This window comes from Lonchura striata, chromosome 18 (assembly GCF_050655825.1).
Source record: "Lonchura striata isolate lonStrDom1 chromosome 18, ASM5065582v1, whole genome shotgun sequence".
Classification (NCBI taxonomy): Eukaryota; Metazoa; Chordata; class Aves; order Passeriformes; family Estrildidae; genus Lonchura; species Lonchura striata.
This window is the reverse complement of record NC_140720.1, coordinates 11,954,720-11,969,473: the sequence shown is the minus strand read 5'-3', so window position 1 is coordinate 11,969,473 and position 14,754 is coordinate 11,954,720. Positions and strand designations below refer to the sequence as shown.

The 14,754-nt window shown below is 51.4% G+C and overlaps 1 protein-coding gene across 2 annotated transcripts in view; it reads right to left on the bottom strand.

Annotated features, from left to right (window-relative positions):
* Positions 1 to 1,021: 1,021 nt before the first annotated feature.
* SHISA6 (shisa family member 6) overlaps positions 1,022 to 14,754 on the bottom strand; it is a 133,399-nt gene continuing 119,666 nt past the window's right edge. For both annotated transcript variants that reach the window (XM_085556916.1, XM_021542398.4), the window contains 2 exons: positions 10,665 to 10,817; positions 1,022 to 7,359 (listed from right to left, as the gene is read on the bottom strand). In XM_085556916.1, the coding sequence (XP_085413042.1) occupies positions 6,809 to 7,359; positions 10,665 to 10,817 (704 nt within the window). In that variant the 3' untranslated portion in view covers positions 1,022 to 6,808. The remainder of the gene's footprint in view (positions 7,360 to 10,664; positions 10,818 to 14,754) is intronic.

Sequence of the window (14,754 nt, the reverse complement as noted above, 5' to 3'; positions counted from 1 at the left end):
TCGTGTTCCCCCTGGACCCACCCTGGAAAATGAGGGTGGGCTGCTGCTCCTCAAAGCTTGTTTGATAACTAAAGTTTGGTCTACTAAAGCTGAGCAGCAAAGGAACGGAAAGCTACAGAATAATTGAACTGAAAACTGGGTTGGGTCAGAGGGGATGTGAAAAATCATCCATTGCCACCCCTGGGACATCTCCCAGGCTGCTCCAAGCCCCATCCAACCTGGCCTTGGGTACACCCAGGGAATTTCTTCCCAATATCCCTCCAAAGCCAGTCTCTCTGTGTGAAGCCATTCCCTGTGTCCTGGTGAAGAGTCTCTCTCCACCTTTCCTGTTGGCTCCACTGAAAGACCCCAGCCAGCTCATCCTGAAGCCTTCTTTTTTTCCTTTTTCACGACTGGGCAATCCCAATGTGCCAAAGACCGAAAACAGAGCTTGGGGCTTGGTGGGTGAGTGGTGGAGAGGTGACAACCTCTGCCCCACACCAGGCAGCAGTGGGAAGGATCCCTGGGGCACCAGCGTTGAGAAATGTGAAATTTTGCATTTCCTTCACAAAAGACAAGGAAAAAATCCGTGCCATATCTCCTTCCCAGCTGGCCAGAGTGGTAAGGAAGCCCAGGCTCAGAGCTGGCAGAAGTGAAAATGCATTTTGACCCCTCTGGGGTGGCCGTGGGGGCTGCTCAGCCAGACCCACCCTGACCTCCTTGGAGCTTTCACATCCTGCAAGGGTGATGGGGAAAATCCTGGTGTGCTCCAGTGCCAAGGGCAAAAGCAAAGCCCCCGAGGCAGCCTCCCCACCGTGGGACATCCCACAGGCTCCAACTTCACAATTCAAGGATTTCTAGACGGAGACAATATCATGGTTTATGGAGGCAAACTCAAGGAAGGGCAACTTTAAAATAAAACCTTCTAGGCTTGTGAGACAAAACTGTGCAGCAAGTGGTAAGGTCTCTCTGCTCCCCCTGCTTTTTCCTGGCAAGATGATGAAATGCAGTAAATAAATACATAAAAATAATGAGTCTTCCAGACCTTGCAGCATTCATTTTAATAGATGCTATTTAACTACACACAGAATCACAGGTATCTACCTTTCAAACGCTGGTTACAAAGATTGGGAAGGCTGCCAAGAAAATGGCTTTTATTTCCCCCCAATAGATATCAAAAAGAAACTATTTATGTGTTGAAATTGCCTTTATTTTTTAATCCATAAATAGTTGTTACTGACAAAAGTGGAAAAATCCTTAAGACTCTAAATTTTACTAAACTGATAATATTTTTGTTTACAGTACATACAGAATGTGCTTTTACAGGTAAGTATAACAACAAGAATAATACAGAGAAAAACAGTCAAATACTGCTTATCTTGAAGCTTGTTTAATGGTTAACCAAGAGTCTGTGCAAAGTTACAGATACAAATGTACTTCCTCTTCAGTACTACTGTATAATAAACATGGAATCCATAAACTGGGCTAAAGCACAAAAATATCCACTTAACCCCTCTTAGGAAATATTGTCCCCCGAACTAAAAATATTACAGTAAGAAGTGTCTTCCTCAGAGCCAAGAAATTCTTGCTACAAAAATGTCTCAGGGGTTTGCGGGCGGAGCAGAGGGTCAGGGGGAGCAGCGGGGTGGGATGGAGAAATCCCGGGATGGGAGAGAAATCCCGGGATGGGAGAGAAATCCCGGGATGGGAGAGAAATCCTGCGATGGGAGAGAAATCCCGGGATGGGAGAGAAATCCTGCGATGGGAGAGAAATCCCGGGATGGGAGAGAAATCCTGCAATGGGAGAGACCTCCAGGGATGGAGATCTCTTGGAATGGAGAGAGATCTCCTGGGATGGAGAGAGACCTCCCAGGGTGGAGAGATGGAGATCTTCCGGGATGGAGAGCTCCAAGGATGGAGATCTTCCGGGATGGAGAGCTCCAAGGATGGAGATCTCCTGGGATGGAGGGACCTCCTGGCATGGAGACCTCTCAGGATGGAGACCTCCTGGCATGGAGATGTCCCGGCCATGGTGTGGCCATGGTGGAGAGCCGGGTGCTGGGAGCAGAGATCTCTGTCAGATTAACACCCCCATCCAGCTCTCCCCTCGCCCTCGGGCTGGGAATCCCAGCCCTTTTCCCAGTTTGATCCCAGCCCTTTTCCCAGTTTGGGCTCGGGGAGGGCACCTCTCACCATGGAGAGCTGGGAGTGATCCCTTCTCCCATCTGCCTGTGGACACCCAGCACAGAAGTGGCTGTTCCCCAAGGAGCAGCCCCAGCACAAGCTTATTGCTAACAGCACTCGCTAGGAAAATATTTAAGCCCCTTTCTCACACATTTCCCTTCTTTCACTCAGCTGAAACGTGCCTGAGCACAAAATCTGTCTGTGCTAAAGGTATTTCAGCAGAGCCACTCCTTCCAGGTTAAGCAGTAAATCTGAAACTAAACCAAGACAAGCTATTTCTCCATGAGCTGAAGATGGCAAATGGATCACAAATAGAACATTTATCTCAAACACAATTAAAGTGTTCTGCATGGCGATTTTGTTTGTGGTGGTGGAAGAAGATGAGGATGTCTTCCCAGCTACCAGGAGCTACAAAAACCTGATGCCAAGCTCCTGCAGATTCCTGGTGGGAAAGCTTCTGATAGAACAGGAATGTGCATGCGGGAAGCTCAGGTTCCTGGGAGCAGCTTTGCAGCCAGCCAGGCTCAGCAGACAGAAATTAAATCCAGGCCAGGGAAGGAGGGCTCACTCCCGGACAACTGTCTCTGTTTCTTCCCACCCACCCCCATCCCCAGTAACAGATTTATAAAAGGAACATTAAAACATTGAAAAATATTTCTTTTTTTTTTTTCCTTAAAACACGATTCACTGGCATTAGAAGGCTTTTTATGACAAAGTTCCTGTTCTGTGTGGTGCTGTGTGTGGTTCATTAAAAATAGTTTTCCACATTTCAAAGAATGATTCAACACAGTTTGGAAGCTTCGGTTGGTACAGGGGCAGTCAGAACGTGTTGATTGCATTTTACAGTATGTATGTGTATATATATATTTATATCTATATACACATACACAGAGAATTGTATAAAACCCAGTGCAGCCATCCAGGACGTGTTGCTGCTCAGGGAATGCAAATAATTATCAGCTCGTAGGAAAGACTATAAACTTTTCTACATCCCCTTCCCCCAGTCCCTGCACATGCACTGTGGGAGCTGGACACTCCCCAGGTGTTTGTTTGCACCTGTGGGTGGAGAAAATGCAGCTCAATTCTTCAGAGTACATGAGATGGATCAAGGCAGGTTATATTTGACTGTACAGAGGAACGTGGCCGCTTCCCTGCTTTCCTCCTGAGTGCAGGATGCTGTGGTGGTTCAGACACCAGGAGAAGGAAGCAGGAAGGTGCCAGTGCAGGGAATCCCTTGGAGCTGCAGCCTGCCAGGACCTGAGCAGGAGGAGAGCAGTGGGAGCCTGGGCAGTCCCACCCCAGCTCTCTCCTTCTGGGCAGGGTGGCACATCGCACACCGTGCGTCAGGACAGCGACAAACAAATCAACAAAAGCACTTGGCTGCAGTTTCTGTTGGGAAAGGGTCTCAAAGCACTCCCCAGACCTCGTGGTCTGATCCCTCCACAGAACTGGAAATTCCCTTTGTCGTCACACGAGGAACTGAAGTGCTGGGCACCAGGCTGTGGGTCATGGCACTCGGTCCCAGACCAAGTGTTCTTTCAGTGACAAATTCTCAGAATTCTCAGGAATAAGGGATAAAAATGACCTAAGGACACCTGTGTGTGCTGAAATGCCACTGCCCCATCCACCAACCCATCCCAGCACAGAGAGAGCTGTGGGAGCACATGGTGCTATCCAGGGCACGGCTCCTTCCCAAGGAAATTTGCTGAAAATTTGCTGTGGTGGTGGCAGAGTCCCTGAAGAGATTTGGCCTAAAAAGGCTCCTTGTGGGACACATCTGCTTGAAACAGTTGAGTGGGTGGGAAAAAAGACAAGGAAATAAGGCTGAGATTTCTCTGGAGGATTCTTGCCCAGGTAAGACACGTCAGCAGCCTGTGATATTTGTTAGCCACAACAGGAGAAGACTCAGAGGTCAAATGGCCCAGCACAGGCTACTTGAATGAAAAATTGCCAAATTTGCATCTGGTCCAGCAACTTCTTAGCTCACAAATGGGACATTTAGATGAGGACTAGAGTTTGAGACACACAGCTATGGACATGGAGAGAGAGGAGTGTTCACCTACCCACAGCCTCCCACCGTCACCTCTTCTCCACCTCTGCCACCACAGCTCCTGGAGACTCTACAGTGGCCTCTGCTCTCCCACAGTGTTCAGATCTCCTTGGCTTTCCTGGGCCAGGAGAGAGAGGAAGAGCCCCAGAACCTCAGCAAGGGCTGCCTCCCCATCAGTTTCTCTTCTCTTCACACGAGTCCCACCTCTGGCCTGTGGGAAGGTCAGCAGGGCAATGTTTTCACAGGGATTGTCTTCTGGGAGGAAAAATCCAGGGACTGAGCCGAGGAGCTTGGAGGTAGTCAGGGGAGAGTAGTGTCCATCAAGGGAGGGGCAGGAGACGAGGTGTGAGCCTGTTGTCTCTCATGCCTCCCGTGCCATGGACTGCCACCCTGATCCACAGACAGTTCTGGCTGTTGCCCAGAGTGATTTTGCCCAAGGCTGCAGGATCTGACCCTGGAGACTGATATTTATTTATTTATTCCCTCCCAGCTCAGTTTCCGTCAAACAAAGCCCCAGTAACCTCTCACTGATGGAGTCCTTCTCAACACAGGCTCCATCAGACGGGGCAGGATAAAGCTCTGGAAATAGGACCAGCTCCAGGACAGCCTGGGAAAGAGAAAGGCCACCTGCACACCCCACGGAGGCCCAGCTGTAAGTCCCACTGGGGTAAGGACATGCTGCTCCTGCCTGCCCTGCACCAGACAAACCTGGTGCTGCACCAAAGCCTCCACAGGAGACTCACGCCCTCCCATCATCGTTTGCTACAGGACTTGACACAGTTGGGCTGGGGATGTCATTAAGGCCAGGAGGTGGGAGGTATTTGAGGGGAGGGAGGAGGGCAGAGCACAGTTCAGGGACGCCCAGTGGTGAATCATGTTGGAAAAGAGTCGGCGTGGGGATGTGGGACACCAAAAGGAGCGCAAGGGGTGTGCTCACAGCCTGAAGTCAGTCGTCACCTCACCCCGAGGAGGGAGCGTGCCTGCCCTGACCCACGGGGTGTGTGCCTGTGCTGGGGCCTCAAGGGAACACCGGGGACAGTGTCCAGCACCCACAGCTCCAGCACCAGCTCTGGCTGGCCTTCAAACCCTCTGAGACCCTTCCCTGGCCGCAGAAGCATGTTCCGGTGGGAGTTGGTTCTACAGAATTTGGTAGGGACACAAAGGGTTAAAAAAGAATAAAAAAGAAAATAAAAAACAAACCCAAATCTAAGAAAAAACCAAAGAAAAGCCCAATCTGTCTGGAAAGCCAAAGGTAAAACCCTCGCAAATTCTGGACCCACGAGTCTATGTTTTAAAGATTTTACAAATATACAGTATCTAATTAGCGTTATATCAGATATACAACATGCCCATTAATTATAATTATGCTGGATATATAATTTATATGCATGAAATGTAACTGTCTTCATGGTTAGGATTGGGACTCAGTGGAATTGGAATTTGGAAGGTTTTCTTGGGAGGCCATTGCAGGGAGAGGAAACCACGGAAAGTTACTGACCTGCTTTTCGGTAAACAGACACCCTCAGCCTTGTGCCTCTGCTAAGGGCTGGAGAAAGATTTGCTACATACGGAGCTCTAGGCTGTAAATGGGAGGAGAAAATGTTCAGAAACAGGGGAACTGGGCCATGGAAAATGCTGTCAGGAAAAGAAACTTGTGGGGAGAGATGCGGGCTCGGTGGCCGGCGTGGCGGCCTCGCCTCGCGGGGTCTCGGTGGGCTCGGGGCCTCCCCCAGCACAGGTCAGCCACTGGAGCTGAACGGGTCCTGGAGCTTTAGGTTCAGCAGTGGCGAGAAGCTGGAGGAAGAGAAACCCTCTTCCCCCTTCCTATTTACATGTTGGAGACACCAAGATACTAGAATGAGTGGAGAAAAGGGTCAAGCAAGCATTTCAGCGTATTTGTGCTTATTGAACACATCAACCCCACTACTTCCTACACTGAGAGAGCAGGCGATTTGTAGGCACTAGTATGTTTTTATCTTATGAGTATATTTAGTATAAACTAAAACTTTATTTCTCAGCCAGGCTATTCTTGTCCCTAGATCTGCCAGCCCCATAGGAAAGTCTGCCCTTGAATTTGCTCCAAGGGTGACAAAGAAGAGATGGGTGGGTGCTGACGGGTGTCGAGCAGCCTGGGGGTGACCCCAGCAGCCAGAACTGCCCTACTGCTACAGAAAGGCCAAACATGAGGGCCAAGAACGAGGCCCCTTCCTGCCAGGATGGGGGAGCTGCATTTCCTCCTCCCTGTCTCAGGCTGCTTCTCCTTGGAGCAACTGAAAAGTCCTGAATTCGTGGAAATATGGGATAATGCAGGTGAGCCCTTGGAAGGAGCCATCGGTTACTATGGCTTTCTTTGACAGAAACTGATGCACACCAGGGAATTTCCTCTGTTATCCCTCGCTAGTGTCTGACTGCTGCTTCAGTTCTTCCTGTGTCACTGATGAAGGGGTGGCTTTAAAAACAGCGTGGGTGGGACTGTCAGAGAAGTCTTTGCAGACACTGAGTTAGTAGAGGTTACCTTGGCCTATAAGGCCACTGCAGAACGGGGTGCTGGGCCACCCCAGTCCTTGAGGAGTATCTACAATGCACTGGGTCGTGTCAAACAGTCACCTCTGTTTTGCTGGCGGTGCGGTAGTGGTGGTGGTGCCCGGGGATGTAATGCAGCTGCTCCACCGTGTTGTGCCGGCGCGAGGCGAACGCTTGGCGCTTGGCCGAGGTCGGGTTCATACTCAAGGTATTGTACAAGTTATTTGAGGCACTGGGATGGGAGTGCATTTTTGACATCCTGTAGCGATCCAAGACCGGTGTTGACACGAAGACATCCGTGTGTGACAGTGCCCTGGACATGGACTGCTCGGGGTAGCCCGAGCGCTCCGGGGACAGCAGCGGGTCCTGGGAGTGCAGGCGCTCTGCCGACAGCAGCTGCTCGTCCGAGAGAATCCGCTCGTAGGACAGGCTGAACTCCTCGGGCATGATCCTCTCGGGGGACAGCACTCTGTCCTGGGACATGGCCCTGATGGGACGGCGGGGCCTGTCCCGCTGGTTGCCCTGCTGGGACATTTTGATGACGTTGATGGGCAGCGTGCCCCGCGCTGCCAGGTCGGGCAGGTGTCTCCTCCTCATGTAGTACTCGTCAGCCTCTTTGTCAGCTGTGCGGAGGGAAGGGCAGAGGTTAGAAATGTCCAAGTGCCATCCCGGAGCCTGGAGCTGCCTCCTGGTGACACCTGGGGGACCGTGGGCCACAGGCACGGACAGCCCTGCCTGGGTGCTGTCACCCAGGGCTTGTGACAGACAGAGGAAAGGTGTGGGGACAGTGTAATTCCCTGGGCAGTGCACCCCACACTCCTCCATGTGGTACCACATGATTTACATGAGAGGTGAGTTATGGAGAAATTCCCACGTGATTTACATGAGAGGTGAGTTATGGAGAAATTCCCAAATGTCACCTTCTCAAATTGTCACATTCTTCAAATGTCACCCTGGGGAAGAACAGGGCGTGAGGTCCCCGTTGGAGAACATGCACCTCTCACCTCATGGCTATTCCCTGGAGCCCACGAGTGACCTCATCACATTTTAATTACCGCATTTAAATATTTGTAAATGTGATCACAGAACAGGCTTGGCGGTCTCTGAGACACTGACTCACCTGCCTAAGGTTTGGTTTCCCATTTTTATAATCAGCCTTGGTTAACAGAATAGAATTTATCCCATGGAACATTTCTCGCTCAGTTTGCTGCTCCTGCATCTTAAATGATCTCTGTGCTGCTCTGAAATGCAGCACACACACCCCACACGCTCACCCTCGTTTTTTTGGCTTTGAGAGAAATGCTGAGGGCTCAGAGAGGATGCTGGCTACTGCAGCTGTGTCGTGATAGATCACCGGAATCCTACAGCAGCTGCAACGACCTGACTCAACCTACTGGGAATTCAGAGAACAGACTCCACAGGTGCTCAAGATTTTTTAAAAAAGCAATACCCAGTTCAGCCAAACCCTGCAGGGCTGGGCCACGTCCTCACCCCCTGTCCCACACCCTCCCTTCACTGCTGCACAGCCCAGATCCGTGGGGAGGTGGGGTTGGTTCCCTCACACCCAGAGTAGGAGCTGAGAACATCTGTGCCACCAGCATCGCTGCCAGCGCCTTCCTCAGAGCCCACACAGCCCCGAGGCGTGAGGGCACCCACAGCTCCCCTCTGCTGGCTTCCTGCTCGTGGGATTTGCTCTCCCGAGCTCACAGTGCAGGAATGAATCTTTATTTTTTACCATCCAGCACTTCTCGGAAGGATGTCTCACTGCAAATGCCAGGCAGCAGCTTTCCTGGCCTCCAGCTCTGGTGTCTTGAAAATCACCTTCTAGGAAGCCTGAGGCCTGGGGAAATTCCAGATGGCCCCAGGAGCTGTAGGCACTTTTATTCTGTGTTTTGGGCCTGGTTGGAAATGCCAGGCTGGGTGTGCAGAGGCTCAGCAGCGATGCTGGAGCTGGCTGCAGAGTGGGAATGAAGCAATTAGCGCTCTGGCACTTGGCCTCTGCTCTGGATGAGAGGAGTTCCACAGGATCTGCCCATGTGACTCTAAATAGATGTAATTAAAGCACAGAACATCCCAAATGGAGATGTGCTTGGATGCTCACACCTGGCTCTGGTAATTGCCAGCAGGAGCTAAACCAGCTTATGTGAGTTTACAGCTCTGAGGGCTCCTAGAGAGGTGGCACAATCAGCTGCTTGGAAGGAGTTTGAAGTCGTTCCTTAGACTAAAAATGCAGCATTTGCTCCACTTTAAAATGTTTTGTCCATCAGGAGGGTAAAAAAAAATCCCTTTTCCTTCCCTCTCCCCCCCTGTGACCCTGGTTCAGGTCTGTACAGCCTTTTGCTGCCACAAAACACCACTCAGGGCTGGTCTCACCAAGCTTCAGGAATGTTTGAGTGCTTCAACTGCTTTGGCTTCGGGCTAAGCTGTTTTACCCTCAGACAGATTTTTTGGGTGTTTTTTTTGTTTGTTTGGTTGGTTTTTTTATTTGTTTTGTTTTCTTGTTGGTTTTTTTTTTTTGGAGGGTGATCCCCAAATAAATGCTCTTACACATTCCACCACAACCTGAGATGCCACTGCAGAAGGGCAGAGCAGAGCTCCCCTGGCACTGGAAATACAGAAATGAGGTTTACATAAATATGTTTGCGGTGCCCTGGGAAGGGAACGTGGAGCAGAACAGCCAAATACAGATTTTCTTCCTGTTCTTACATATTATGGTGAGGAGAGATGCAGGTGTGTGTGCGTGTGAGGCCACCACAATAATCCCCCTCCTTTTTTAAAGGTAATTTTCCCAGCTTTCTTCCCCTGCAGCTCCAGCAGGTTTCCTCTCTGGGCTTGTCTCTCCTTGCTTTAATTGGCTTTAACATTTCCAAGCTGCCCAGTGACTCGTGATGATTCTGCAGCCAGCACCAAGTGGTTCCATGTGCCTGCAAAAGGAGCTTCCTTCCTGCCTGACCTTTCTCACTTCGCTGGGAAGAGCAATCCCCAGGCAGGATGGAATGAACCTGGCTGCTCTGCTCAGCCACATCCTCACTCCCTCCCTCACTGCTCGTCTCTGCCAGGGCACCCCCAGCCCCTCAGAGCCCCCCAAAACCCCCCAAGTCGGGTTCTATTGTCTGTGCCCTGAGGGAAGGGCCAGGGAAATAAAGAGCCCTCGTCTTTCACCTTCTGTCTCTGCTAACTGGAGGAAAATAAGTAAATTTTCCCTGTCTGGCAAGCCAGACAAACACCTGAAACATAGATTTTTAAAAAATCTAACAGTTTTTATCTAGCTCGAATAGATGTATTTGTTAATGATCTATTCATTACTTTTTTTTTTTTTTTCTAACAGGGAGTCCATTGGGAAGAAATAATTTTAAATAAAAAAAAGAATGCCCAATAAGTAATTTTCAAACCCCAGCTTTTAGATATCACACTTTTTTGTGCTCCCTTCAGCTCCTTCATAGAGAATAAGGGCATTATCTTGGTGGCACTTTGCAAGGGGAGGCTGGGGAGCTGGGAGCCTCTTTTCCTTTGGCTCTGGAGCAGCTGCAGGAAAGTGACTCAGTGATTCTGGAGGTGCTGAGTGTATCCAGCCCCAGCGGGAGCACGGAGGCCTTGGCATCTCCAGGGCTGGAACTCCTCTGGAGCAGGGGCTTTGGCACTTGCCAGGGGCTGGTGTCCTGCAGTGGGCACAGGAGTCTGGCCACACCTGCCCTGGATGCCTCAGGGGCTGGGATTTGCCCTGCAGGGAGCAGGGATATGTTGCTCTAATTTTTAAAAGCGTTAAGTTTTCTTTTATAGATCTTCTGAAAGTTTTAAAGTTCTCATAAAACTTCTTTAGCCTTCTGATAATGCCATATTTCTACTGGAGTGCCCAGCTGAGGGAAGGGGTTATTCCTTATTTGATAACAAAGCAGACACGGGGGGAAGGGAAGGAGCTGACACCTACTGAGTCTCTTCAGAGATGAATATTTGCTGGGGTTGGTCTTGACAGCAGACTCATAGGACGGCGGGAGGTGGGAGAGGTTCTGGAAGGAGCGGGAGAAGGACAGGTCGTAGGGCTCGGTGGCTGAAGTCAGGATGTTGTTCATGCGTGGCTTGTCTGCAAGGAAAGAGCAGAGAAAGGCAGGTCTGGAGCGTGTCCAGGGATGGAGAGAGGCTGGCTGTGCCCAAGGCTCCAGGGGGAGCAGGGCAGGACCCGAGCCAGGCTCAGCACAGGCTCCTGGCACGACTGAAAGCGGCAGATCCGGCAGGAATGGGTGCTGAGGCCATCCTGGGGAGGGCAAACGCTGCCTCACATCCCCTGCAGCTGGCCCGGAGGGACGGGGCAGGACTGGCACTCACCCGGGCATGCAGGGCTGTGCCAGGCGCTCAGGCAGCATCACTCACCTTCACCCCCACAGTGTGCCCTCCTCATCCTCAGGGACACTAAACCAGTCTGGGGGGTTCTTCAACTGGGCTGCCCTCTCTGTGTGCCAGGCTCCTCAAGGATCCTCTCTGAGCCTGGAGGCTCCGGGGCACTGCTGGCCCTTGGCTCTGGGGCTGGGGCACCTCTGGGGGCACCCAGAGGGCAAGGCAGGTGTTGGGGAGATTCCTGAGGCAGGAAATCCCTATCCTGAGGGGTGGGGGATGCTCCTCTACTGATGTTCATTTTTTTGGTCACCCCAGGCAGGGTCCCAGTCCCTCTGTCACAACTCTAATGCTGAGGGCACTGGCAGTAAAGTTCAGCACTGAGCCCAGATGCTGAAATTGAATTCCAAACCATCTGCAGAGGTTTGAAACCTTCTTCCTTCTCTGCAAGCTGGAAAATGGTCTTTCCTCAGCTCAGCCAAGGCACAGGGACCTGTTGAGCTGCAGTTATAACTCCCAGGTGTTCAGCTATTAATGTGGACAGATATAAAAGGATTTAACAAAGCAGGAACTTCAGTTATTGGAAGCAGAGCCAGAACAGACAGCACTGGGCTCTGTCAGACCCCACAGCAGTGACGGGGTCCAGAAGCTGAACCAAAAGACCAAGGAGGTGGCCACTTCAGGTATGGTCTGAAAATGGAATCAGAAGGGTAAATTCTCTGCAGGAGCAGCAAAATGTCCAAGTCTTGGGTTCACACATTCCTGTTGCACATCCCTAAGTGTCCCCACGAAGAGCAATGCATGATCAGTGTGCACTCACCTGCCCCAAGCCCTCTTGCCTCCTCTGCACCAAGGGCTGGTTGAGATAAAAGCACAGATTCTGCCCAAAAGGAGCAGAGCAGCAGGGGAATTTCACTTGGAAAACTGCTGGCTTCGGGCAGTGTCCATACAACTTCTCCCATTTCCCAGAAAAAAAACAATTCAAAACAAAATCCACCCAAGCAGAGTGCAGACATTTCACAGACATTTTTCTAGACCTGAGTGCTCAGTGAATCTGTTTCCTCCAAAAAACATCTGTGAGAGTGAGGCTGCCTCCTCCCCTGCTGCTTTCTGCCCTGTGCAGCCCTGTTTGCTGGACAGCAGAACGTTTCTCTCCTCCCTGAATTTTTCATGTCCCCGTGTCCTCAGTGCCCCTGCAGCCTGAAAATGAACCCAGCAGCTCATCCGTGTGTCTGCACGGGGATCCAGAGCTGCTTCCACAACTTTTCTCCCTCTGGGACTTCCCCTGGATGCTTCAAACCTCCTGGCACCCACCCCCAGCACTGCACAGTGTCGAAGGCAGGCTGAGGCAGTCCTGCCCCAGTAATCCAGAATTGCTCTCACAGTAATTCTGCAAGAAAGAAAGAAATGCTTCCCCACAGAACCCATCACTGGTGAAAAATTCCTCCTACCAGTGCAAGAACCACCTCGGCCCATAAATCTCCTTTCTCCTGCTGCTCTCTGTTCTCCTGGCACGGGGTTCTGGCGTGGCAGAAAGAGCTCAGACCCCAGGGATCTGCAGTGTCACCTCTCAGAGAGCTGCATTTCCTTGCTGGGGACTTCAGTCCATGCCTCAAGTCTGCCTGCAGGACCAGGGAGTGTGTGGCATTCACCAGGGGGCTGGGAACCATTAATTCGATGTTATCCAGCAAACAGAGGCTGGATCAGCACTGAAACCACGTCCCCACTCCTCCTCCTGACTGTGTGGCGAGGACCCCGGGGTGACATCTCTTTGCAGGTTCCCCAGGCAGAACCTGTAGCTGATCTCCATTTTCATGGGGGTTTGGGCATGCTGCAGTCAGCCCAGTCCCAGGCACGGAGCTGTGCTCGGTGCCAGAGCAGGAGCATTAATTGACTGCTTGCATGAGGTGTGTGAAATTAAGTGCCACGCATTTATCTGATGGGCTGCTGCAGGATCACTTCATCTTCTTGCTGCTTTTCCCATCCAGGCAGTCAGGAATGGAGCAGAATGATTCTGGCAAACCAGAAGTCACCTTGAAATCCACTGCCCATCACTCAGCAAAATAAGGGATAAACTGAAATGACCAAAGCTAATTTCAGATGTCTTTTGCATAATGTAGCTTGAGGGGGAGATCAGAGAACTGAGGTGCTCTAGTAAGGAGAAATATCTCATGCAATTTATATTCTGAGGTCAGTTCAGCACCAGTTTCTCAGCAGCTGTTCACTCCTGCAATATATTTGTCTCTGGTCTCTTTGTTTGTGGTGCTTGTGGGCTCCTGTGGAAGCTGCAGGTCAGAATCAACAATCAGGATGCAAATAAAAGCTCTGCTGAGCTTGTCCACTGTGCTCCCCAGCATTCCCATCATCCCAGCTGGAGATGCCACTGGAAAACCAACTCTGGAAAGTCCGGCTTGGTCCCCGTTCTCCTCAGCACCACCCTGCACCTCTGTGCCATTTGGTGCCCATTTCTGGTCCATTTTCTGGCAGGCCTGGCACAGGGGAGGGCAGGAGGTGAAGCTCAGCCAGCACAGAGGAGCCCAGCAGCCACAGCAACCTCACCCACCATTCCTCTTGGGCTCCAAACTCTCTTTGCTACAGCCCCACCTTGGTGCAGCCAATGCAAGGCTTTAAAATTCTGCTGCTGTGCCTGATTAATTGGGCAGGGATTCAGCTCTGCAGCATTTCCTCACCCTCCAAACTGCCCTGGTTGCACAGGGCCCTGAGCAGGGATGCTCCAGCCCTGGCAGGGGCACAGCCCAGAGCTCACCAGGCTGGCACAAGGAGCTCAGGAGGGAGCAGGGGACTCTGTGGAGCCCAGGCCTCTCCTCCTGCAGCCCCACCAGGCCAGCTGGGTGCATTTCTTCTGCTTCACGAGCCAGAATTGCCAGGCCAGTCTGGGCCCTGCTGTATTCTCAGAGGAACCAGGGCATCCCTGGGCCAGGCTCTGGGAGGCTCCTGCTCCCTCACTCCCTGGCACAGGGTGGGGAAGGGGCTGCCCTGGAGGGACTGCCCGTGCTCCAACCTCATCCTGATGATGCCTTAGGATTTCAGCTTTTCTGTTTCTCAGGTCCTGCAGTGCATTAGTGCACAGCTCTGAGCTCCATATAAAGTGTGGCCAACTGCCTTCACACTTTGGGCAGGCAGAAAATCCCTCTGGGCCTGAGATCCAAGGACACTCCACAGGCCTTGGAAAGTACAAACAAAAGTGAATTGTGGGGAGCAAACTGGGGGAATGTGACTTCATTACCCAAAGCTGTAATTAGGAGAATTAACCCCTGATATGCAAACATACCTGCAAACTTTTATCTTTGTAAAAAAACTGATGACCACTGTCCAGTAGCCTCTGTGAGACTTTGACTGCCCAAGGTGTATCTGTTGGAGGCCTTTATTAAATACCCACTTTATTCTCCTGATCTTGTCCAGCCTCTGCTCTGGGTAGCCACCCCAAGGCATCCCTGGTCCAAAGAGGAGCATGGGCTGGGAGTGGCAGAGGTGGGTGTGGGTCCTGAGCCCTGCTGTGCCTGGGGCTGGCAGTGCAGGAGGATTCACACAAATTCACTGCTCTGCTCACTCCTGCACTTTGCTTTGCCATCCAACAGGGAAACAAAACCCTCTGGGCTGAGGCTGAGCCTCATTTCTCTGCCAGTGCTTTGCAACCTCTCTGCAAGCTTCAGGATTTCCTGAGCTGT